The 26,806-nt window shown below is 42.2% G+C and overlaps 1 protein-coding gene across 1 annotated transcript in view; it reads right to left on the reverse strand.

Moving 5' to 3' along the window:
* The window catches only part of LOC132881871 (proprotein convertase subtilisin/kexin type 5), a 53,351-nt gene extending 27,230 nt beyond the window's left edge, over nucleotides 1–26,121 (reverse strand). Inside the window, exons 1-9 of the mRNA XM_060914875.1 lie at nucleotides 25,687–26,121; nucleotides 15,189–15,392; nucleotides 13,787–13,855; nucleotides 11,392–11,434; nucleotides 9,619–9,764; nucleotides 8,515–8,709; nucleotides 5,708–5,794; nucleotides 5,374–5,572; nucleotides 291–514 (exon numbers count right to left, since the gene is read on the reverse strand). Coding sequence (XP_060770858.1) covers nucleotides 291–514; nucleotides 5,374–5,572; nucleotides 5,708–5,794; nucleotides 8,515–8,709; nucleotides 9,619–9,764; nucleotides 11,392–11,434; nucleotides 13,787–13,855; nucleotides 15,189–15,392; nucleotides 25,687–25,879 — 1,360 coding nt within the window. The 5' untranslated portion in view covers nucleotides 25,880–26,121. The remainder of the gene's footprint in view (nucleotides 1–290; nucleotides 515–5,373; nucleotides 5,573–5,707; nucleotides 5,795–8,514; nucleotides 8,710–9,618; nucleotides 9,765–11,391; nucleotides 11,435–13,786; nucleotides 13,856–15,188; nucleotides 15,393–25,686) is intronic.
* Nucleotides 26,122–26,806: the final 685 nt, after the last annotated feature.

Genomic DNA, 26,806 nt, shown 5'->3' on the forward strand with positions numbered 1-26,806 from the left:
TATAAAATCATATGTTTTGATGGCAAGTGAAATGATAATCATTAACACATTTTTGTTCCCGTATTGTTTCCCCAAACAAGCTCTTTTTTCAAATCGTGTGATTCAATGAATTTAGAACATAGATTCTGAATTAATTTGGTTGTCAAGATCAGATTTGTTAGGCTGGTCTCAGCCATATGTTTGACACCCCTGCTGTATAGTAATGTGGTGGATCATTGATGTTTGGAATGAATGAATGAATGAATGAATCTTATTTCTAAATTGCTACTGCTGCATGTGTGTGCACTCACTGGTGCATGTGCTCGTATCAGTGCAGATGTCACAGTGAGGGCCACAGCGTCTGCATGTGCCATCCTCAGCAGCATAGGTCCTCACTGAGCAGTTTTCTCTGCACATGCCACTTTCCAGGAAAAGACCATCTCTACATGTAAGACACTGAGTTTTGCTCCCATCACAGGTCAAACAGAAGTCATCACAAGGCTCACATGTCCCCTCTTCTGTCTCAAAATAACCACTGGCAGTATGTATACACACACACACACACACACACACACCACATTTGGATGGCATAAATCAATATTGAAACACTATTAAAGTAATTTGTGGAAAAAGAGTCAAGTACAGGTGAAAAGTTAGTTGACTGAGCACCTAGAAAAGTCAGATTTTGCATCTGGGCTAGTATTTATTTATTTTTTAAATTCATAGTTGCCCAATGGATAAGTAGGTTTGCCAGAAAAAGCTCCTACCCATTCTTTTCCCTTAGGCCAAGTTTACATTAGACCGTATCTGTCTCGTTTTCTTCGCAGATGCACTGTCCGTTTACATTAAAACACCTGGAAACGCCAGGAAACGGGAATCCGCCAGCGTCCACGTATTCAATCTAGATCGTGTCTGGTCCGGTGCTGTGTAAACATTGAGAATACGCGGATACGCTGTGCTGAGCTCTAGCTGGCGTCGTCATTGGACAATGTCACTGTGACATCCACCTTCCTGATTCGCTGGCGTTGGTCATGTGACGCGACTGCTGAAAAACGGCGCGGACTTCCGCCTTGTATCACCTTTCATTAAAGAGTATAAAAGTATGCAAATACTGATGCAAATACTGCCCATTGTGTAGTTATGATGGTCTTTAGGCTTGCCATCCTTCCACTTGCAAGTGGTAAGTGACTTGCGCACAGCGGCTCAGTCCTGAATCATTGCTCGTGCGCTTCACTCGCGCGCTCTGTGAGCTGCGCAGGGCCGGAGTGCGCACCCTCCAGAGGGCACTCGCTGTTCAGGGCGGAGTGATTTGGAGCGCAGCCGCTGAGGAGGAAGCGATGAGCCGCACTGACATTTCAACTTACGTGCCGAATTAGTCATGTGATTAGCGTATCCGTGTATTGGCGTTGCTGTGTGCACGCGAATCGTGTATTGGCGTTGCTGTGTGCACGCTAATCGTTTTTAAAAACGTTAATCTGATGATCCGCCGATACGGTCTAATGTAAACCCCACCTTAGTCTGTATTAAGGCATTTAAACGGCTAACTACCCAGCCATACAGTATTAGCTACCATTTTACTGCCAAGTCAAACGGTGCTCCAGGCAACCTAAACATGAGACTGGGCAGCACAATGGCGCTTCCAAGTGCCTCGTGGGCTAGCTAGGTAATGCAATATTTGTTCACCCCTCACTGTCAGAAATAAAAGGTCCAGGAGGAGTCCATTTCTGTCCCTCAGGGTACAGTCTACACTAATGTACCCTCTAGGGATCATTAATGGACCTCAAGGTAACTATGTGTACCTTCGTAGGGTCAAAAAGGTACATACATGTTCTCAAGCAGTATATAAAAAGGTACAAATAAGTACCTTAGAGGGTACTGCCCTAGTGACACGCCACTACCCCTAAAGGGACAAGAATGCATTTTATTTTCTGAGTGTGCTGCTGCCCATCTCAGTCCATGTTAATAATGTTCCTTGGTACAACCCCGATTCCAAAAAACTTGGGACAAAAGTACAAATTGTAAATAAAAACGGAATGCAATGATGTGGAAGTTTCAAAATTCCATATTTTATTCAGAATAGAACATAGATGACGTATCAAATGTTTAAACTGAGAAAATGTATCATATTTAAAGAGAAAAATTAGGTGATTTTAAATTTCATGACAACACATCTCAAAAAAGTTGGGACAAGGCCATGTTTACCACTGTGAGACATCCCCTTTTCTCTTTACAACAGTCTGTAAACGTCTGAGGACTGAGGAGACAAGTTGCTCAAGTTTAGGGATAGGAATGTTAACCCATTCTTGTCTAATGTAGGATTCTAGTTGCTCAACTGTCTTAGGTCTTTTTTGTCGTATCTTCCGTTTTATGATGCGCCAAATGTTTTCTATGGGTGAAAGATCTGGACTGCAGGCTGGCCAGTTCAGTACCCGGACCCTTCTTCTACGCAGCCATGATGCTGTAATTGATGCAGTATGTGGTTTGGCATTGTCATGTTGGAAAATGCAAGGTCTTCCCTGAAAGAGACGTCGTCTGGATGGGAGCACATGTTGCTCTAGAACCTGGATATACCTTTCAGCATTGATGGTGTCTTTCCAGCTGTGTAAGCTGCCCATGCCACACGCACTAATGCAACCCCATACCATCAGAGATGCAGGCTTCTAAACTGAGCGCTGATAACAACTTGGGTCGTCCTTCTCCTCTTTAGTCCGAATGACACAGCGTCCCTGATTTCCATAAAGAACTTCAAATTTTGATTCGTCTGACCACAGAACAGTTTTCCACTTTGCCACAGTCCATTTTAAATGAGCCTTGGCCCAGAGAAGACGTCTGTGCTTCTGGATCATGTTTCAGGCATGAAAACGGGTCAGGGGTGAAAAAGGTGAGAAGGGTGCGCGAGTGGTGACGTGGCCTCTGGTGTTATTTTATTTTGTTTGGGCGGTCCTCCCCTAGAATAAATATTATAGCCTCCTTACTAAATATACTGTATTGACATTTGCACAAGGACATACAGTACAAAATACAAATTCAAATACATGTTGTTATAGTGAAATTATGCCCTGGAAAAAATGCGAATAATAGAACAAAGAAGTGGAGAACACACAAGGAATAGTGATCATTTTTTCCTTTTATTTGCCTGGACCACCAGTGTCTCCATGGCCCGCTTTCGCCGAGATGCCACATGTTTCAGCCTTGCCCGCTTCTCTCCTTCAGCAGTCCGTTTCTTGGCCTGCTGAGCACTGCAAGTTGCTTGAGAGCCATACAGTACTTGCTCTGCTGCTTTTCCTCCTTGTTCACCCTCTGCTGGTGTTTGTATGTGGCTGCTGCAGAGTTAATGTTCTGTCCACTTCCCCAAACTTCACGTCCTCCCTTCTAAAGAGCTGCATAGCTGTCTTCCCCCTGGACATCAGCGTGTACTTGACCGTCTGTATTGCATTAAATGTTTCCACATTCATGTTGCCACTCCTTTGATCAATTACATCATTCATCAGACTAAATGAGGACTCGACTCCAGGTCCATGAAAGATGGAGAGGCAACACTTAACCAGTGCACCCAGGGAGGGGCACTTGTCAGGTTTGTCGAAGACATGACCCCACCACTCCACGATGCTCTCTCCCTCCTTGAAGCTGGGGATGGTCAGGTCAACACTGAACCGCACAAGTTCCCTCTGGATATCCTGGTCTGCTGGCAAGAGGTGCCCCAGCATACCACTCAGCCTGCCGAGATATGGAAGTACCTGCAGCTTTCAGTTCTTTTTAAATCAAGGCTGAATACTTTCTTCTTTGCTGCTGTCTTTTATTAAATCAAATTTGAGACTTTTGATTTGATTTCTTTTAGCACGGACAGCACTACAAAATGGCGTCTCCACTATACAGTGCCCTATATAGTGAGTAGCGAGCAATTTCGGACACAGGGATTGTCAAAGGACACGCGCGCCCTCTTTCGAATGCTGACGTAATCAAGCCGGAAGTTTTGTTTGTTTTGATAGCAATCAGGAAAGTTTGAAAAAAGTAGGAAATTCAGTCCGATGACTCAATCCAGCTTCCAGCTTCTGGTGGTCTGGTCTGCACTCTGACTGATGTGTGCACGCTCTGGCCAGCAGGAGAAGAGGCGCAAAATAATGCTGCTTGCCCTTCGCAGCGAGATGTACTCATCACTATGGCATCAATATCAAAGCAGGAGGAGGAGGCGCAAACCGGCACAAACTGTCTATGGGTGCAAAGCGATCTCCTTGCCCTTTGGGTCAATATCAAACACCCCCCCCCAATTTTTTTCTCATCGGATCTACACAATTCACGTAGGTTACCCATTTTGGTTTCAAAACGTCGAATTTCACCGAAAGGTGAGGGATTTTCATGTATGATGTTTAGATACGGCTTCTTCTTTGAACTATAGAGTTTTAGCTGGCAACAGCGGATGGCACAGTGAATTGTGTTCACAGATAATGTTCTCTGGAAATATTCCTGAGCCCATTTTGTGATTTCCAATACAGAAGCATGCCTGTATGTGATACAGTGCCGTCTGCACCCAGTATGGTTTTCCGGCCTTGACCCTTACGCACAGAGATTCTTCCAGATTCTCTGAATCTTTTGATGATATTATGCACTGTAGATGATATGTTCAAACTCTTTGCAATTTTACACTGTCGAACTCCTTTCTGATATTGCTCCACTATTTGATGGCGCAGAATTAGGGGGATTGGTGATCCTCTTCCCATCTTTACTTCTGAGAGCCGCTGCCACTCCAAGATGCTCTTTTTATACCCAGTCATGTTAATGACCTATTGCCAATTGACCTAATGAGTTGCAATTTGGTCCTCCAGCTGTTCCTTTTTTGTACCTTTAACTTTTCCAGCCTCTTATTGCCCCTGTCCCAACTTTTTTTTGAGATGTGTTGCTATCATGAAATTTCAAATGAGCCAGTATTTGGCATGAAATTTCAAAAAATGTCTCACTTTTGACATTTGATATGTTGTCTATGTTCTACTGTGAATACAATATCAGTTTTTGAGATTTGTAAATGATTGCATTCCATTTTTATTTACAATTTGTACTTTGTCCCAACTTTTTTGGAATCGGGGTTGTATTTTTGTGTTTGAGGGAATCCTAGTTGTGTCTTACTCAAATACAGTATGTAAGCAGGAGCTAGCTTACTTATCCTGTTTGCAGTTATGACACCCGACTGTCAATCTAAGGGCCTCTCACACAGCTCTTCTATTAAGACAACAGAGACGGTTAATATAACTTCACTGTCATCCAAAAATGGTAGCACTGCTAATAAAAGGGTCTGGGTGACTGGAACCATTACAGAACTAAGACCGTGCTAAATTGATCACAAAAGCTTCCATTCATTATGAAATCACAATATATAGCTTGGCTGAGTTAATTACTCACTCTGGACACTCTGACCAGCAGCTGCCCTGGAACAGAAAGAGTTGATAAGGGCCACTCTGACACCTCAAACATTGGTCCCCACTTTCACATTCCTCACAGTTAGTTGAGCACTTCTCACACTGCTGACTGGAGCTGTTCCCATAGAACCCTAATGGACATTGCTGCACACACACTGCCTCCTGCTGCTCCAACATGTACCCTACACATGCACACAACAGAATTTTGCAAATCACAAATTCAGACATATTTTTAAAAATCTCGTCAGTAGAATACACAGGTACAGTTTGTTTACTAGACCATAAATTAGCAAACAGTGAGCCTGTCTCTACATTACCAGTAGCACAGGTGTCGCAGTTTTGTGCTGTTGGACCATAGCATGTCCTGCAGGACACATCACAATAACGGCAGTCACGAGTCCCACCTTCAGACATGAAAATAAGACATCACTGACTTCACTCTTCAATTTTTTTTTTATTTCACGTTGAGACAATACCAAAATTCTACCTGATCCATGTACAATGCAGATCCATGTTAAATTTTGGAAGGGCTGCCATTTCCTAATGACTGAGAGTTGACTCAAAAAAAATAAAATAAAAAATTGGAGGTTTTTGTCCTCATGCATGATCGATCGATCAATACTTACTTTATCCCCAAAGGGAAATTCAAATATCCAGCAGCTCATTTAAAAAAAATAAATAATTTTCCACCAGTCATAACCATTAAAAGATAAATAGAATTAGATAAAAAATAGGGATAAAAAAAATAAAATATAACCAAAATAAAAAACATGATAAATAAATAGATAAAAAGTGCAAGATGAAGGGGAAAGGGTCAGAGGGCATTAAAAAGTCTTATTGCAGTGGGGACAAAGGACCTCCTGAACTGCTCAGATCTGCAGCACAGTGAGAGGAGCCGCCTGCCACCCAACAAGGAGAGGGTGTCTGCTGTTATCCATTATGGCTCTCAGTTTGTTCAATGTACCCCTCTCCACCACAGTTCTAAGTAGATCCAGCCTCCTGCCACATGTTGGGGAGGTGGGGGAAAAAAATCTGCAAAATCTCCGATGAAGTGGTGAAAAAGTTCTCTAAAAACATTAACCATGTAACATTACATCATGAGAGCATCTACAGAGTATTGGTACTGAAAAATCATAATGCAGACTTGATGCAGCATTAAAAGGTGTCCAGCAGAGGCCAGCCTGTTACTGTATGCAAACAAATGTCTAAGGAACTTGGTCAGCAAAACGTTTGAAATTCTTTTCATGAATACTGAAAAACTGAACTGTAACATCTGATATTTTAGTGTGTCCTTTAAGGCTACATCCACACGACAACGGCAACGAGATGTTATTTAAAAAAATATCGCGTCCACATGGGCAACGATCAGTAAAATATCAGGTCCATATGACAACGCAACGCTTGCTGAAAACGATGCAATACACATGCCACACCTCTAAGGGCGCTGTAAGGCGGTCCCTTCGGAGACACCAGAACAATAGAAGTAGTAAGGACGCATGCACAAACTATTATGCGCGAGACTTCATATTAGCTACAAAGTCAGAAAAATCTGTTCGTAAAATTACGTTATAATGACCAAATACAATGAAAAGTGTTTTTCCAGTCTCACCTGTGAAAGGTAATCCCATGTGATCTCGTTTGGACGGCAAACCTGTTGGTACAGTTAAACGCAGCACATGAATGAGGCATCTTTATTCTCCGCTTTGACCCATCCAATATGGCGGCGAGGATGACGTATGATTCTACGCGGAAGGCGGCGTCTTTAATGGTCCGGAATAAACTGAATGCTACACGTTGATGGATTAATTTGTTCTTCTATGCCCTTTTTGAGGAATGTATTGTAGGACTTAAACCAACATCTGAAGAGGTGAGATCGCTCCTTTTTTTCCCTATTTTTGCTGGCGGGATTGACTCTCTCTCTCTCTCTCTCTCTCACTTTGCACCATTACACAATAAATATCTCATCTCATCTCATTATCTCTAGCCGCTTTATCCTTCTACAGGGTCGCAGGCAAGCTGGAGCCTATCCCAGCTGACTACGGGCGAAAGGCGGGGTACACCCTGGACAAGTCGCCAGGTCATCACAGGGCTGACACATAGACACAGACAACCATTCACACTCACATTCACACCTACGCTCAATTTAGAGTCACCAGTTAACCTAACCTGCATGTCTTTGGACTGTGGGGGAAACCGGAGCACCCGGAGGAAACCCACGCGGACACGGGGAGAACATGCAAACTCCACACAGAAAGGCCCTCGCCGGCCACGGGGCTCGAACCCAGGACCTTCTTGCTGTGAGGCGACAGCGCTAACCACTACACCACCGTGCCGCCCCTACACAATAAATATTCACAGTGAAAATATTCTGTAAGTGCGTTTCATGAACCAAGTTATAGGATTTGTTGACAACTCGCATCGAGTTCGTTACACTTCTACCCAGCGTGAAGCACTCACAGTCATGTGGTTGTGACGTCATCGTAAACAAATCCGTTCTACTCATCCAGACGACTTCGCAACAGCGCCGTTGCCAGATCTTTCCACTCTGGAACCCGTTCTCAAAAGATTGCGTTTTGGGGCACCCAAAACGCCGGTGCCGTGTGGACGCCAGGCCGAAACGATAAACAATTGTATCGGATTCACCTGAATCCGTTGCCGTGTGGACAGGGCCTTAGATTTACGTTCACTTTTTCCTTTGATAACATGTGATGTCTGATGGTGTAAATTGGGCCATTAAATAATATCCTACATTTAAGATCCCATATCATTAATATGTTATATTCTTTCAAGGGAGAGTCTATACAGTATATGCACCCCAGTGAGAACAGTAATACAGCAACTATTTGGCTATTTACACCTGGGCAGGGTTTCGGTTAGGGTGTAAATAGCACTGTTTGCTACAAACACCTAGATGCTTGTTTTGTCTCTGGGTAGTGCTGTATACACCCAGGAGTAACTAGCCACCCCAAGTACAGTAGCAAATAAAGTACAAATAGCTTTATTTGCTACTGAAACCCGAGGTGCAAATAGCATCTGCATTAATTCAAGGATGTCATTCCTGTCCAAGAGGCACTGAGAGTAAAGACTACCGATTTCACAATTTAAGTGCTCTTATCATACTTACTATCAAAGTACTGGCCCTCAGGGCAGCTGAGAATGGGACATGTCCCATAAATGGGGCGGTTCCAGCCATTGCACCTGTCACAGTCTCTAGCTCCTGGGCCATGGCAGGTTAAACATGAGGCATGACAGGGCTGACAGTGCCATCCTCTGGCATCCTCGAATGTGTCCTGGGGACATTCATTCACACAGGCACCATCTGAAAGCAAAATAAATAAATAAATAAAAAGGAAAAACACCTCCAAGTATTGATCATCTTAAACAGCAATACTACAAAGAGATTACACATTCAGAACTGATAGTTTTCATTTATCTTTTCTCTCCTTTATCTTAATCTAGGTCTTTATTATTCTCATGGATTAATCTCTTTAATCTTGTCCAATACGTATGATTTCTTTCATCTGTGTACGCAATTGTACATTCGACATGATTTAGAGTGCCACTGCATTGCTATACTTTCACAGCACTGACCTATGATTCCACACTTTGCATTTTGCTTGTTTGCATTCATTCATAGGTGTGGATTTCCAAGTCAAATGAATATCATGACCCCGATGCACTTGTGCTCGCTTTATCATAAGTATGCGGACGCGCACACAGAGCATACTTATATAAAATGATATTTAATCCTATATCAGAATGTTTTGAAAAAGCTTACACAGTATGTAGTAAAAACACAAAGAGCCATAATGGATGAAAGAATAGGGGGGTGGGTAAAATGACTCAGGGTGGCACAGTGGTGTCGTGGTTAGCACAGTCACCTCACAGCGAGAGGATTCTGGGTTCGAGCCCAGTGGCTGACAGGGGCCTTTCTGTGTGGAGTTTGCATGTTCTCCCTGTGTCTGCATGGGTTTCCTCTGGGTGCTCCGGTTTCCCCCACAGTCCAAAGACATGCAGGTTAGGCTAACTGGTGGCTCTAAATTGACCATACGTGTGAATGGTTTGTTTCTATATCAGCCTTGTGATGATCTGGCGACTTGTCCAGGGTGTACCCCGCCTCTCGCCCATAGTCAGCTGGGATAGGCTCCAGCTTGCCTGAGACCCTGTACAGGATAAGCGGCTACAGATAATGGATGGATAAAATGACTCCGGTGGATGCTATACGCACTGTGGAGAAAGTGGCCTGGCTGACAGGACAGACAGAGCGTCTCACTCCTGCAGTCTAAGCAGGACTCTTGGCAGCTGAGACACACAGCCCTGCTTGGCTCCTCGTAGCTCCTCTGGGGGCAGTGCTGGCGACACTGATGCCTGTACCTACACACAAAGAATTAACAACAAACCTTTGTGTCTCAAATCTCAAAATAGTCCATTTTAAATCTTCACTAAGGGGAACCATATTAAAAGACATTTCCTATTGGGTTTACTGTCATTATTTATTAATTCATAGTAATTCCTGAATGAAATGCTTGAAGATTAAATAAAATAATAATAAGCCATGACTATTAAAAGGAGTTAGTCAGACATTATACGTATTACACCATGAATAGAATGAGCAGGTTAAATGTTTTCTTTAAACAGTAAACAGAGATGATGATATTTCAAAAGGTCAAACAGCCAGCCCTCCACTCCAGCTCTTGCCTTTCTCTCCCAGGCTGAGCAGCACAAAGAGACGTCTAAGACAGCCTGGTGAACTGGGTGAACAGTAACCAGAGAACACAGTCCACCTACATACTGGAGAGCAGACTAACACCTACAAAGCGACAGCACACCTGCTGCGTGACACTTAGCCAAGCTTGAAAGCATGAAAATGTTCAAACTCACTGTTCAGCTCTTACATAATCTCATAATCATAGATTTGGTAAGCAAAGGAATATATATATGTGGCCTGCTGAAAAAATTAATCCTTCTCCTCACTGAAACGGTTCAATCGATCTTCTGGCTAGTGTGTTGCAAATCAGGTCTGAGATCACATGAAGGATAATGTGTGGGGATCATAATTCAGCGATGTGACATACAAGATGATGATAAAAATGGTTTCATATTTAGGTTAGACTAGAGAGAAGGGAGCGCCTCAAGCATGATGTAATGCCTGCTCTTTTCACTTCACCATGGGTAAAGACTCCAGTACTGCTTGGCGACCTCCTGCTGTGTTGCTGTGCTGCTGGAATTAGTAAAGTAAGAGCAGCCAGCACATTTATCAATGCTGCTGTAGAACCTAGCTCTCCAATGGACACACAGAAATACAGAGAGAACTAGATGGATGAATCTCTCAGTGCAAATACTCTTTGCCCATGGCAATACATGTTTGTGGCTTACGTTTCTTAAATACAGCAACGATTATACATTATGGTCAGAAAGGACAATCAATCAATGAACGAGTGCATGACACCTAGTGTTTCTGGTAAATTAAAAAAAAAAAAAAGTTTGTCCTTTCATCTGGTTTCTTCACATTTAGGTAAACCATGTGAGTAGACAAGACGTCCACAGCAACAGAGCAAGCACAAGGAAAGCATGTGGAATGTTGGGTCTTCATTAGTGAAGACCCTGATGACTCCAAACCACACAAAGAGAGAACAGAAAAAAAAAAGGTCAGATAGGCAGGCAGATCAAGAAAGAAAAAAATAAGCTGTAATGAGAGAATCAGAGGGAATAAACAACCCCTAAGAGGCAGGTAAAATCTTAACAAAAGAGGCATGTTGATCTCAAGTAACCAGGCATGACTATGTGCCAACAGAAACCTGATGCACACAACAGTAAAAGGCCATAACATGAGGGAAAAACTCACAATCTGTTATTTGTTCACTTGCTGATGCAGCACAGCCTGTGCATTCCACACAGCAGATAACAATAAAGAACAAACACCTAGACAACAACACACTTCATATGAACACTGTAACTTACTGGCACACAACGGTCATGCAAAAGTAATAGATCCACTCACAGAAAGTAGCCATCTGTGCAGCTCTTACAGTACTCTGGATCATCTGGTATAAGAAACAGAGTCATCACTGACTAGCAAACATTTCAAACTGTACATGATTATGTCACATCACAGTTACCTGCAAAGGAAGAACTAAATTATTATTAGTACTTAATTGAAATAGTGCTGCTTTAATAAGTAAACATACCCTGTGTCCAAAATCACTCACTATATACTGGACTATATAGTGAGTTCACCATTCTGTAGTGCTGTCCGAATGTATAGTGAGAATTTTTACACCCTATAGTGCACTCAAAGTATCCCACAATGCACCATGAAAAGTAGTGTACAACCGATGGTCACTAACCAAGCAATATATGGACCCTTTTCACGTGACGTCACGACAAACGCGGCCGCCATTTTGGACGTGTACTACCAGTAGTTTACCACAGCCAGCATTGAGGAACGGCAGCAAAGAAAGTGTTTATTTTCAGCAAGACTTCCATCATGCCACTATATTGTTGTGCACCTGGATGTAGTAACCATCAACAAACAAGGCAAGGGTTATCATTTTATCGGATCCCGGTAGATGCTGACCGACGGAGAAGATGGATAGCGGCATACCAACGCTTGTGCAGTGACCACTTTGTTGGAGGTAAGACGAATAAAATTAGCCAGAAAAGGCATTACATTGCTGTTAACATTCTGTGGCGGCGAGTGTGTAACCAAATAGGTTAAAATAACCCATTGTAACCTCTTTGTTCTTCTGTAGTAGCTATTAGTTAGCGCTGTGTTCCTTTGCTGTTGGTAGACTGTAGGACAGATCAGAGGCAGTGTCCTACAAACAGCGCTTAATTTGAGGGGGAGCAAGCCGGAGCGCGCTCCGGAACCTCGGGCGTTGGCTCCGGCAGCTATTTACACTGGATCCGGTGATCCGACACCTCTTTTGACTATGTAACAAAAAAAATAAATAAATAAAATAATAATAATAATAATAATAATTAAATAAAAAAATGCAAGTTTATTTACTGTTAATGTCTGATTTTGATATCTGTCTTGTTGGTGATTTCTCTCATGAAACGACATCCACAAAATATCTGCAGATGAACTTAATTTGCAGTGTTATTACAAAACATGCCCAGAAGCGCAGCGCCGCGCCCCTCTCCTCTCCTCTTCTCTTTTTTTCCGCTCCGGAGCCGCTCATCCTCTGCGCTCCGGGACCTCCCACTTTACAAATTAAGCACTGCCTACAAATAAGTGTTCAAAACAAGAGGAACATGTATTTGTCTCTTAAATCCAGGCCGTTCCCTGTAATCTGTAACAACGGTTGGAGAAAGTAATGGCAAATAGTGAGTGCACAAACCGTAGAAGGTAAACTGTACACAGCGCCAGGGCAGTGTGATGGTATGTCTACTTTTAGATTGTGTTAGCTTATCAATGAACACACTCGTCACTCGATGAGTTTCACGTCTTTACGACGGATACTTAAAGGTGTGTTAGGTATTATTGTTGCAGTCTAAGCAGTCATTGTAGCAGCTAGATGAGCGAGAACCGAAAGGGTCTGTGCCATAAACCGTTATTTCTGTACGGCGTTGCTAATGTGTCGTTACTGTTGTTATTTCTCCCTCTGCTCGCCTTGTAAATGCCCTACGTCGCTGGATAGCGAAGGTGTTTTCTGCATCTCGCTCCTTTTTCTTGTATGTTCTCCGTTTGTCGCCTTCCTCGCATTCAAACCAATTCGAGCCGAAGTCCGCTACATGTCCAAAATGGTGGTCGCGTTTACGAAGGTCACGTGACTGAAAAGGGTCTATACCATCATGCATTGCGGTTGTGCTGAAAGAGGGGGAGGGGGAAAAAAAAAAAAAAAAAAAAAGTGTTTTGGGGTGAATGGACAAAGGAAAAAAACATTATAAACTGACATTCAAGCATAATTAAAACATAGTAAAAAAAAAAAAAAAGACATAAAATACAAGAATAAAAAATTTACAGTACAGAGTGAGGGATTAATCTAAAGTCTCAAATTTGATTTAATAAAAGGCAGCGGCAAAGAAGAAAATATTCAGCCTTGATTTAAAAGAACTGAAAGACGCAGCAGACACAAAGTACTTTGTATGTATTAAATGTGAGAAATACACCCAGCATAATCTCACAAAAATACATCCATGCATTTATTATTTTGAAAACCCACCAGCCGACTGATCTGGCACGTTTTAATTGTGCGACAGTAATGACGTAAATAACAGTGCGACGGAGTAGTGTCTGAAAGCATTCCCCCCCCCCCATTTTACCAATGAGCTCTTTATATAGTCCTCTATATAGTAATTCCCTATATAGTGCATAGGGAGTAGTGAATGAGTGAGTGATTTTGGACACAGGGATAGATAAACTCCGTGAGACTGAGAACGGTCAGATTTACCAGCAGAGCAGGTCTTGCAGCCAGTCTCACAGTCGATGCATTCTCCAGAGTCGGGGTCCTGGACCTGACCTGTAATACAATAGTATAAGCAGTAAAATAAAAGACTGCAGTGCATGTATAAGAAGCATCAACACAAACCCATTTAATCTGTTTAACAGTGATTTTTACACTTATAATAGAAAGTTTACAGAAATTTAAGTTACCAGATAATAGAAAATTCAAGTAAAAATACTGAATACCTTCACAGGTAACACTGGGTTAAATCAGGTAAACTGGCCTACTTATATTCCCTACAACCCAAAATGTATGATTTCCACAGACGAGGTAATGAGATTATGAATGCATAATGCAGAGGAGTCCAGTCTCCTTTATTACTCTACACTGAAAATATCTCATTAAAAAAGTACAGTCTTAAGACTTACAACTATTAAATTGTTAAACGAATGTGATCTTTTAAAATGGACCACCAGTTCACCTAATGTGGGAAAGCTTCTCTTTTTATTTACAACATTAAAAATGTCCCATGAGCTATTTAACAGTTATTCCACAAAATCGAGTTATATATGAGCTGATAGCTGATGAGTCGCATAGCATCGAGTTGGCTATAAACCATGTATTGAGTGGAATAACTGTTTTATTCTATCCACATTCACTGGATTTTGAGAAACAGAGCATGTTTATTTTTTGCAAATTCGATAAATAAAAACTTTACACAAAACATGTGACAAAATAATTTCCGCTTAGAATGCAAACAAACCGGCAAAATGACAGTAGCAATTTGTGAAAAATGCTATAATAATTCTTGGAAAAAAAAAAAAGTTATCAAATATTTTTATTCCATATTTTGTTGCTTTTTTTGTATTTTTGGGGATTTTGTTTTCGAGTAAAGTTTTTATTTTGTCCTCGCTCTGCCATTTTGTTTCTCTCTACTCATGGTATATGAGCTGATAAGCCTAGTAGTAGAGTAGTCAATCAGAGCATGCGATTACTCATATCCAGTGAACGTGGGTATAATAAATTTCATTTATATTTAACTACAGACACCATACAATATTTACTGTGAAACATTGATGATTTTTAATGAGTTATTTGTAACAACTGGCTATGTAAGAATAGCACAACAGGGCATGAAGTTACAGGTAAATAATCAACAGGGTGGTGTGAAGCCTGGACCACTTTTCAGAGCCATAATGTTAAAGAAAATTAATCTATATTTTCTGCCCATTCAGAACCAAGAATGCAACACCATGGCAACTTTCTTGGTCCCATTTGACCTGATGAGCCACTTTCCCTGACTTCTTCCTACTCAACTGAGCAGTTCTTGGTCCATGTTTATGACAAAACCATATAACTGATGCAGCATAGGTGCAAACAGATCTCTTTAATTTCCTTCTTCACATACCCACACCGCAGGGAACTGGCAGACAGAGCCCACTCTGGACTTTATATCCTTCCCTGCACTTGGCGCAGATGCTGCCATCCACGCAGATCTCACAGTTGGCAATGCAGGGCAGGCAGGTGTACTGATCTCGGTCTGGGTAGAACTCCCGCGGGCAGTGGGCTCTGCAGTGGCCCTGGTACAGGAAGCGCTCCCTCCCATCCTCATCTGGAAATGTCAATAACATCCAGTTAAGGTTTAATATTGGCCTACTCAATGATGCAAAGCGGTCGCCATAAAATGACCTCCACCAATGTGAGAAAAGGAGCAGATTTTCTTACAAGAGTTAAAATAAGACGGGGATAAAATGGCACTCATAGGTTGTTGTTAAAGGGCAGCATCTTCCCATGCCCTCAGCTCTCTTCTGTAATGCCTTCACGGGCCTTGCAGTGTATGTAGAGTATGCACTTAATAAATTGCAACCTGCCATCACATGGGTTAAGTGCTATGAAAACAGCCAAGCGACTAAGGTTGAAAATTCACAGAATGAAATAAGCACCAGCACAAACACCTATTATTTTATATAACTCGGAAACGGTTATTAGTCAACACCAAATACTATGCATGCAGTTAAATGGGAATCACAAAACTGCCAGGAATAAATAAGGAGCTTGCTTTTAAATGTTGTCATCTGTCTGTGTCAGTCAAGAAGTTCTCTCTAAATAGCAACAGTGGGGGTGCTCTGACTGGCACACATTGTCAGGACTGGAAGATAAATAAACAAGGGCAATCAAGAGTGAATGTCACTGGCAGTGTGGACTTGGTTTTGCAGCCTTAAGCCCCGTCTACACGATCATACATTTGTCCAAAACATTATCATACAAATGTATGATGATGTTCAAGTTTGTATGATCATGTTGTGGATTTCTGTCCACACGATCATACATTTTGTATGTCACATGACAGGCAGTGTAGATCACATGACCCGAATTAACAATCTGATTGGTGGATGACCCAAAATGTTGTAAGATGTTGTGAACATTTGTTGGAAAGTAGAAACACGATTCTAAAAATTTGAACATCATCATACAAAAGGGGTCACCAAACTTTTTTCTCTGGGGGCCACATTGTCGTTCCTGACTGTGATGGGGGGCCGGGTCAGCTATATAACATAGAATTGTATGACCCAGACAAATATGACCACCAGCAGGCCTCATTGTGTAGTAGAGATTGCTAGCCTGGCACAGCCATCCCCATTACTATACTCTATCCCCACTACTATATCCCCACCACTATATCCACACTACTGTATCAACACTTGATTCCTGGCACATGTTTATCTTTACTAGTGGTTTGCAAAAGTAGTAATCGAGTCTTCACACTTTGTTTTAATTTGAAATACCACAGATATTCCATTTATTTTCTAATAAAAATATCAAAGCTGTCAACGTAAGAAACATCTGCCTAGTTGAGGTGATTGACACTGGCAAAGGTGAGTGGAAAATTATAAATTGTAGGTAGGCCTGTTGAGATTATTAATAATATTAATAGTGTGCAGCACTTAATAAAAGGTCAAATAAATAGGCCTATAAAATAAATACATTTTAAAAAAACAGTGAAATTATAATATGAGCAATAGATCACAGCAGTTGTGCTGTGTCCTGCACGTCATTGCTCTCATCCATGGCCAAAGCAAAAAACTCGAATTCTGACTCTCTCATTCAGCTGGTCATGCACGTTGTCCCCCAAATCTTGGGTTCGCCTGGTCATAGTAGGTGCGGAGAGACTCACCGCGTTGAGCGCATCCTTCTTGTCGGGACACACCTCCTCGGCCACAGCAAGCATGCATACTTTAACAAAGTCCCCATCAGTAAACGGCTTTCCATGGGTAGCTAGTAGGTGAGCTACCTTATAGCTAGCTCGGACAGCAGCCTGGTTGATCTGGGTTTGGTGAAGGAATACATTCTGTTGTGCAGCCAGTCCGCATTTCATCTTCTGAATCCTGTCTTCTCTTGTTTGCCCTCGCAAACTAGCATACTCTTTGTGGCGGGTTTCGTAGTGACGACGCAGATTATATTCTTTGAAAACCGACACACTTTACATACAAGACAAACTGCACGGTCCTTACACTGAACGAAAAATAATCGGTGGTCCACTGTTCTTTAAAAACTCTGCACTCTGTCAACTTTTCGCTTACCGCTAGCCATTTTGCGGTCCTGAACACTGACGGTTCTCTGCGCGTGCGCTGCCTGTCACTGCTTGATCGCGAGCATATGACAAAAATTTGGAAAATATGAATAGTTCATTTTATAACTAAATATCAATTTTAAATTGATAAAATCAACAAAATACAAGATGCAGACATATTTGCCAAAAAGCAATTAAAAAAAAAAAAAAAATAGGCCATGACCACTTTTGGGGATTGCCTCATAGGGCCGGTTCAAGTGGTGGGGGGCAGAGGGGCTGGGGGGCCGGTCAAAGGGGGGTGGCGGGCCGGAGTCGGCCCGCAGTTTGATGACCCGTCATACAACGTCATACAAGTATGACGTTGTTCAAGTTTGTTGGGAAAACCGTCCACACGATTATACATTTGTCCATGAACATCATCATACATTTGTATGACGATGTCCATGGACAAATGTATGATCGTGTAGACGGGGGCTTTAATGTACGGCCACATTCTAGGGTATCTGGGAAGACCTTGAAGCTACACGGTCATTCTGAAGAACAAAAGGCAGAAGAACCACAGTCCCGACTGTGCTGCTGGTTATCTATGGTCATGCTTACAAATAGTCTTGCTAGATCCACTCGGGCTTCCAGATTTTTCAGTTGCTACTGACAGGCTAAAGATCTTGAAGGAAAATAGATGAATATCTAATCTCTGTGAACCTCTAGATGGTCCTTTCTATTTTATAATATAATACAGGAATGCACAATTAAAAAAAAAAAAAAACTATTTTGAAGCCTATTACATGTGCTTATTTGATTAATCTTTGACAGAGATATATAAACTTTATAAAAAGCAGGGAACAGAATTGAACTTCCAAACTAGCTCAATTAATTGTTATATTATTTGAGTTTTAATTAGTTTTTGTCAAATGACGAGTGTCTAATGCTTTTCAGTAGGTTCAAACATTTTCATTGTATTGCCATTTTAGTTTAAATCTTGTTTCATAAAGCATTAAAGAAGACTACAGAATAAAATCAAAAGTTGTAAACAATTTGCTTTAAAAAAAAAAATGCTTTCAGCCAATTTGAGCAAGGTGGCTGGGTGTGGTGGCTGTTACTCCTTCGTAATCTTAAACAAATACGACTCAAAAATGAAACACAATGAAGAATGACATTAGTGTTAGATGGCTAATCTACAGTTGGCTATTCATAGCTGGACTCTACAGGAACGAAGAAATGAAATCAAGTGGTCTAAGCAGCAGCACATACTAAAGTATCAAATACCCTGAAGGCTCCGACTCTTACAATGGCTCTCTGTTTACTATTAACTGGACCGTTAAAGGAATACTTCAAAAGTTGCTCAATTTAAACTATCTACTGCATTTGTCGGGTATTCAGAGATGAGACTGTTGTCTATTAAAAGCTGGGACTAGGAGTACTTTTTCATTTACAGGAATTTGTGATTGAGTCATTTTTGCAGTCACCATGGTCTGATCATGCAAAATGGTGTAAAAGCTCAGGGGAAGGATAAGGAACCAGAATTAAATTTTTACTGTATAGGCAAGTTTAAAAAAAAAAAAAAAGCTACATTCAGCCATGTCTGTCTCATAACACCTACACTCACCATCTACTTTATTAGGAATACTTGGACAATTGCACATTCATGAGGTTAAATCAGCCAAACTTGTGGCAGCAATGCAATGCAAAAATTAAAAAAAAAAAAAAATCTGAGACCATCATGGGCATAGACTCACCAAAACTGGGGGTGGGTTTCCCAAAAGCCTCTTAACGCTAACAGCATCTTAGCTAGGAGAGTGTTCATTGTGCTGCTCGCTCTACCATTTAACGATGATCTTTGCGCCGCGATGCTTTTGGGAAACTCAGCCCATGTTTACATTAGACCGTATCAGCGGATCATCAGATTAACGTTTTTAAAACGATTAGTGTGCACACAGCAACACCAATACACGATTTGCGTGCACATAGCAACGCCAATACACGGATACGCTCGGCTCCGCAGGCGTCCTGCGCTCCAAATCACTCCGCCCTGAACAGCGAGTGCCCTCTGGAGGGTGCGCACTCCAGCCCTGCGCAGCTCACACAGCACGCGAGTGAAGCGCACAAGCAGTGATTCGGGACTGAGCCGCTGTGTGTGTGATCCCAGTGCATATCACTTACCACTTGCAAGTGGAAGGATGGCAAGCCTAAAGACAATCATAACTACACAATGGGCAGTATTTGCATCAGTATTTGCAGTATTTTCATACTTTTATACTCTTTAATGAAAGGTGATACAAGGCGGAAGTCCGCGCCGTTTTTCAGCAGTCGCGTCACATGACCAACGCCAGCGAATCAGGAAGGTGGATGTCACAGTGCCGTTGTCCAATGAGACGCCAGCTAGAGCTCAGCACAGCGTATCCGCGTACTCTGAATGTTTACACAGCACCGGAGCTGACACAATCTGGATTGAATACGTGGACGCTGGCGGATTCCCGTTTCCTGGCGTTTTAATGTAAACGGACAGTGCATCCGCGAAGAAAACGAGACAGATACGGTCTAATGTAAACGTAGCCTTAGGTGGGGTTTACATTAGACCGTATCAGCGGATCATCAGATTAACCTGTTTAAAACGATTAGTGTGCACACAGCAACGCCAATACACGATTCGCGTGCACACAGCAACGCCAATACACGGATACGCTCGGCTCCGCAGGCATCCTGCGCTCCAAATCACTCCGCCCTGAACAGCGAGTGCCCTCTGGAGGGTGCGCACTCCGGCCCTGCGCAGCTCACAGAGCGCGCGAGTGGAGCGCACGAGCAGTGATTCGGGACTGAGCCGCTGTGTGTGTGATCCTAGTGCATATCGGGCATGCGCGTCACTTACCACTTGCAAGTGGAAGGATGGCAAGCCTAAAGACAATCATAACTACACAATGGGCAGTATTTGCATCAGTATTTGCAGTATTTTCATACTTTTATACTCTTTAATGAAAGGTGATACAAGGCGGAAGTCTGCGCCGTTTTTCAGCAGTCGCGTCACATGACCAACGCCAGCGAATCAGGAAGGTGGATGTCACAGTGCCGTTGTCCAATGAGACGCCAGCTAGAGCTCAGCACAGCGTATCCGCGTATTCTGAATGTTTACACAGCACCGGAGCTGACACAATCTGGATTGAATACGTGGACGCTGGCGGATTCCCGTTTCCCGGCGTTTCCAGGCGGTTTAATGTAAACGGACAGTGCATCCGCGAAGAAAACGAGACAGATACGGTCTAATGTAAACTTGGCCTCAGGCCTGGACAGTTGAAGACTGGAAAAAGACAGTCAACTGTCCAGTTTCAGAGCCTGTGTCCATGATATCCTCAAATTCCTGTTCTTAGCTGACAGGAGTGGAACCCAACGTGGTCGTCTGCTGTTGTAGCCCATCCAGCCCAAGGTTCACTGCAGGCTTGTAGTACTCGAGTCCAGGATTCGGACTCGAGTCCAACTCGTGCCCTAATTTTAAGGACTCGTGACTTGACTGGGACTTGAGCACTGACGACTCGGACTCATGCATTAACTGCATTCAGACTCAAAGTGGAGACGGGGACTTGGATTTTTTCTTTATTTTCTGTAACATGCCATAATAATTTGGCACAAGATATTTATATCTACATTAATTTTTGTACTAATTTTGTGCAAGAGTGTCACACCTGCGAGCTTTGGCATGTGCATCAGATAGACTCAAGTGCGCTCCGGACAGCACACGCGCCAAGTGGACTCTCACGCGTGCACTGTAAACAACTTGCACAATCAAGGATTGCACAGGATTAAGGTACAATCAGCATACCGATATAAAAACTGTGAAAACACACTTACTTTGCGAAGTATTGAGTTGTTTTGCTGACATTACCAAGGGTTATTTCCTTGTTTGGTTTCCTGATCCCTGATTTCCTGTTTCTCGTCTTTGATTCTGCTGAGTCTACGATAGCCTGTTTGTGCCTCGCTTGACCTATTGCCCGTTTCACTATTTTGCCTGCCGTTCTGGATTGTTTACCTATCTTCACTTGTATTAATAAACATACCTTCTGCACTTGCATCTGTCTCCCAACCATCTCTGACAGAATACTTCACACTCCCTGACAAAGAGAATGCACATTCACCTGCTCATACATCATATTCAGGAACAAACTAAGGTTAACGGCGCTAAAACAGCCACCGTCAAATGGTGCGGCTGGAGTCTTGTTCCCAGACTCAACTCGGATCAATAGTGAACTCGACTCAAATTTTTTTTAATGACTTGGACTCGACTCAGACTTGAACACTGGGGACTCGAGCCTGGACTCAGACTCGAGATTTAGCAATTCGACTACAACACTTGTTCAATGTTCTGTGCATGCTAAAATGCATTTCTGTTCACTACAGTTGCAAAGAGTAATTATTTGAGTTTGTATATTCTTCCTGTCAGCTCGAAATAATCTGGCCATTTTCCTCTGACCTCTTATCAAGATAGCTCTGCGAGTGGAAATGTCACTTACTCAATATTCTTGTACCATTCTGTGTAAGCTGTACAGACTGCTGTGTATGAAACTCCTTGGAGATCAGCAGTTTCTGAAATACTCAAGCCAGTCCATTTAGCAGCACTAACCATACCTCAGTGAAGGTCACGGAGATCGTGTTTTCCCCCATTCTGATGTTTGATGTGAACATTAACTGAAGTTAAATGACCCGTACCTGCACGATATTTTGCACTGCACTGCTACCACTGACTGCGAGCTGGCCTAGTGGTTAGTGTATCCGCCTCTTCACCAGGAGATCATGAATTCTACTTGCAGTCGGGTCGTACCAAAGATCATCTTAAAAATGGTACTTACTGCCATTTGGTAAGGCATGCTGCAGTAAAGATGTGAGTAGGGAGTCAAACTCTCACAGTTACCAAAGGACCAGCCCCCACACTGTAACCCTAGCTATGTAATAGGTGAGAGAAATTGAGATCGGTGCCGCCTGATGGGCCTTAAAGTTAAACAAAACCCCAAAATAAAAACACCATTTACCGATCATGGCAAGTGCCCTGATGTGCCCTCTGCATGTTTAAAAGAAAACTTTAAAACAATAATTTATCCATTTAAAAAAAAAAAGTTAAAACATTGCTAAAAATAGGCTGACCTGGCACAACCATTTGCACTGAAACTGGATACCCGCCTATGACGTAACTGGTACACTAGTACGCCCTTTACCTTTGTTACACAGAGCAATCAAATAAAGGCTTCGAACTCTCTTAAATACGGTAAAAATAAAATCCCCGGGCGCCACTGCTCGCTCCCTTTGTGTATATGTGTACACACAAGCGTTTTCATTGCTTCAGATGGGTTGAATACAGAGAAAGAACTTCACTGTGCTGTAATGTATATGTGACAAATAAAGGCTTCCAATTCTAAAAATCTACTCAAATTTTCTGTAACCATGTGATTTTTACTGGCAACAAACTCTGCGAATCAACAGACTTCACTTTTATGAAGTCTGAATCTCACTGGCTCGATAACACATATGCAGTACTGACACAGAATACTAGTAAACAACCCCAATTCTTGCCATCTAAAAAGATCGCTTTTCTCAGTGAATAAAAACAAACAAAGGCATGGCATATAAAACACAAGGAAAAATACACCCAAACGCTTGACACTCGGGTATCTTCAGGGTTGTTTACAACAATTTAGAAGTGATGTGTCCATGAGCTCCACTAGCCTTGGTAAGTCATGTAACGTGTAAGTGACGTCACAATCTCGGATTCTCTCGCATAAGTTGTACTCCGATATCTTTTAAAATCAAATCTGGATACAGTATACAGGTACAAATATGAACAAGTGAACAGCTGAACATGTCTTGGATGGATATCTGTCAATATAAAGGAGTTTATTTTGGGGTTAAGGACCTGGTTAGCACTTGGATAGGAGACTGCTTGGGAAGACTAGCACAGGAAGGAGTTTGATGGATTAGAGAACTGCATGAATGTGCAGGCGTAGGCTACAGGGGTCCTTTATAAAATGTATTGACTGCCCCAACAGCTGCCCTTAGACTTCTGTTATGAGTGAATTTTGAATCATGACCTTTTTTCCAGTTGAAGGAAATGTATGAAAAATCTTGCTCATTATGGATTTTTCTACTCTTTTCACACCTGTTTTCCAGTAGTATACAGTGGTGCTTGAAAGTTTGTGAACCCTTTAGAATTTTCTATATTTCTGCATAAATATGACCTAAATCATCAGATTTTCACACAAGTCGTAACAGTAGATAAAGAGAACCCAGTTAAACAAATGAGACAAAATATTATACTTGGTCATTTATTTATTGAGGAAAATGACCCAATATTACATATCTGTGAGTGGCAAAAGTATGTGAACCTTTGCTTTCAGTATCTGGTGTGACCCCCTTGTGCAGCAATAACTGCAACTAAACATTTCTGGTAACTGTTGATCAGTCCTGCACACCGGCTTGGAAGAATTTTAGCCCATTCCTCCGTACAGAACAGCTTCAACTCTGGGATGTTGGTGGGTTTCCTCACATGAACTGCTCGCTTCAGGTCCTTCCACAACATTTCAATTGGATTAAGGTCAGGACTTTGACTTGGCCATTCTAAAACATTAACTTTATTCTTCTTTAACCATTCTTTGGTAGAACGACTTGTGTGCTTAGGGTCGTTGTCTTGCTGCATGACCCACCTTCTCTTGAGATTCAGTTTATGGACAGATGTCCTGACATTTTCCTTTAGAATTCGCTGGTATAATTCAGAATTCATTGTTCCATCAATGATGGCAAGCTGTCCTGGCCCAGATGCAGCAAACCAGGCCCAAACCACGTTTCATAGATGGGATAAGGTTCTTATGCTGGAATGCAGTGTTTTCCTTTCTCCAATCATAACGCTTCTTATTTAAACCACAAGTTCTATTTTGGTCTCATCCATCCACAAAACATTTTTCCAATAGCCTTCTGGCTTGTCCACATGATCTTTAGCAAACTGCAGACGAGCAGCAATGTTCTTTTTGGAGAGCAGTGGCTTTCTCCTTGCAACCCTGCCATGCACACCATTGTTGTTCAGTGTTCTCCTGATGGTGGACTCATGAACATTAACATTAGCCAATGTGAGAGAGGCCTTCAGTTGCTTAGAAGTTACCCTGGGGTCCTTTGTGACCTCGCCAACTATTACACGCCTTGCTCTTGGAGTGATCTTTGTTGGTCGACCACTCCTGGGGAGGGTAACAATGGTCTTGAATTTCTTCCATTTGTACACAATCTGTCTTGACTGTGGATTGGTGGAGTCCAAACTCTTTAGAGATGGTTTTGTAACCTTTTTCAGCCTGATGAGCATCAACAACGCTTTTTCTGAGGTCCTCAGAAATCTCCTTTGTTCGTGCACTTCCACAAACATGCGTTGTGAAGATCAGACTTTGATAGATCCCTGTTCTTTAAATAAAACAGGGTGCCCACTCACACCTGATTGATTGAAAACACCTGACTCTAATTTCACCTTCAAATTAACTGCTAATCCTAGAGGTTCACATACTTTTGCCACTCACAGATATGTAATATTGGATCATTTTCCTCAATAAATAAATGACCAAGTATAATATTTTAGTCTTATTTGTTTAACTGGGTTCTCTTTATCTACTTTTAGGACTTGTGTGAAAATCTGATGATGTTTTAGGTCATATTTATGCAGAAATATAGACAATTCTAAAGGGTTCACAAACTTTCCAGCACCACTGTATATCACTACACTGGGACTATTAAATTCCTAGCTAAGAGCAGGGCTGCTAAAGAGTAACAAAAGATATGTATTGTATTATATACCGTATGCTTAAGGTTATTGTCTGTTTTGTGACTTGAAAAGGGAAGGGCTCTCTCTATTGTTTCGCTTGTGAATGCATAACTCCAACTCACAGGCAACAACACAGCCCCCAAACATCCCCCTGCAACAGCTGGAATACACGGGGACGCGTTTACACTTACTGTACGAACTGAATGATTTGTGGCATAAAAAATTAAAATATTCCTTCTGGAAGAAAAAAAAGTGTAAGTGTGAGGTTCAGTCGGGAACAAATGACGGAAAACACCAATATGACGAGTCTTTTTAAAACAATTTCACTTAAATTTCAACAACAGAGTTGTGAAGAAGCGATACATTAATAATGTCTACAGCTTGGAAGGGAAATCAGTGCCCGCCGTTTAAAACAAACAAACAATTCGGGTGGCTCGGGCGCATGCGCGGAAGAGTTCAACTACAATTCCAGTTGAGTGCGTAGTGAAGAACTTGTAAAAGTTTAATTACACGGATAACACTTGGTTTAAAGAAAGAGCTGCGTGTCGGAGCGCTTACCCGTTCCGCAGGCTGTGCACTGGAACAGTTCATGGCCCTCACACTCGGTGCAGGTGGGATGACACAAGACGCAGCGGGTTTTAAAAGCGAACTGTCCGCTGGGACACGACACTTTTGCTTGTACAGAAATAAAAAGGCAACTCAGTAATAATGTTACACCAGCGTCCATGTTTTTCCGGGTCCTGAAAGGCATTTTCAGCGCGCGGTTTGAGGAGTGAGTGAGTGTGCAGCTGAACCAGCGCTCCGGCTGCACAACAAACCCTGCCTGCTGCCCGGGCTCGCGCGCTGAGTCCACCTACAGTCGAGCTCCACTCACAGAGCACTGAGGGCTCACAGCGTTTAGAGAATGTTTGATAGTCTCTGATGAATAATTTATCCAAAATTCTCTGCCTTAGTTGCATAAACACACATTTTTTTTTCGCGGTTCGGATTGGCTGGCGAGCGGGTGCGTATCCTACGATATGGACCTGGCGACTCGCTCGTTCACAACAACAAACATAGCAACATTTTTTTGTCAACATTTATTTTTTTTATAAGATTATCAAAAATCTTATACATTTTTGCCAGCATTTCTCAGGAGAATAACATTAATTTTACAGCATAGATAGTGATAACGACATGTTCACAGTGAAAGCGAGTTTTACTGCCCTGAGGAAGAAGAAATATAAACATTTCAGGAGAAAGCTAAAAACCTGTAACTTGCTAACGCCGAGCAAAAACATGGCTGAATCCTGAATGACTCCTATTTGTATAAATAGGGGACTACATAGGCAGCAAAATGTAGTTGTTTTCCTGCCATGGAAGTGCACTTGTATACCGAGGAGGAAGCCATTTGCATTACAGCCGTGAATGAGGATTCAAAATAGCATTAATTTTACAGTGTTAACAGTGAAAGCGAGTTTTACTGCCCTGAGGAAGAAGAAATAAAATAAGATATTTCAGGAGAAAGCTAAAAACCTCTAACTGTTGCTAACGCTGAGCAAAAACATGTCTGAATCCTGAATGCTCCTATTTGTATAAATAGGGGACTACATAGGCAGCAAAATGTAGTTGTTTTCCTGCCATGGAAGTGCACTTGTATACCGAGGAGGAAGCAATTTGCATTACAGCCGTGAATGAG

The sequence above is a fragment of the Neoarius graeffei genome, chromosome 2 (genome assembly GCF_027579695.1).
Source record: "Neoarius graeffei isolate fNeoGra1 chromosome 2, fNeoGra1.pri, whole genome shotgun sequence".
Classification (NCBI taxonomy): domain Eukaryota; kingdom Metazoa; phylum Chordata; class Actinopteri; order Siluriformes; family Ariidae; genus Neoarius; species Neoarius graeffei.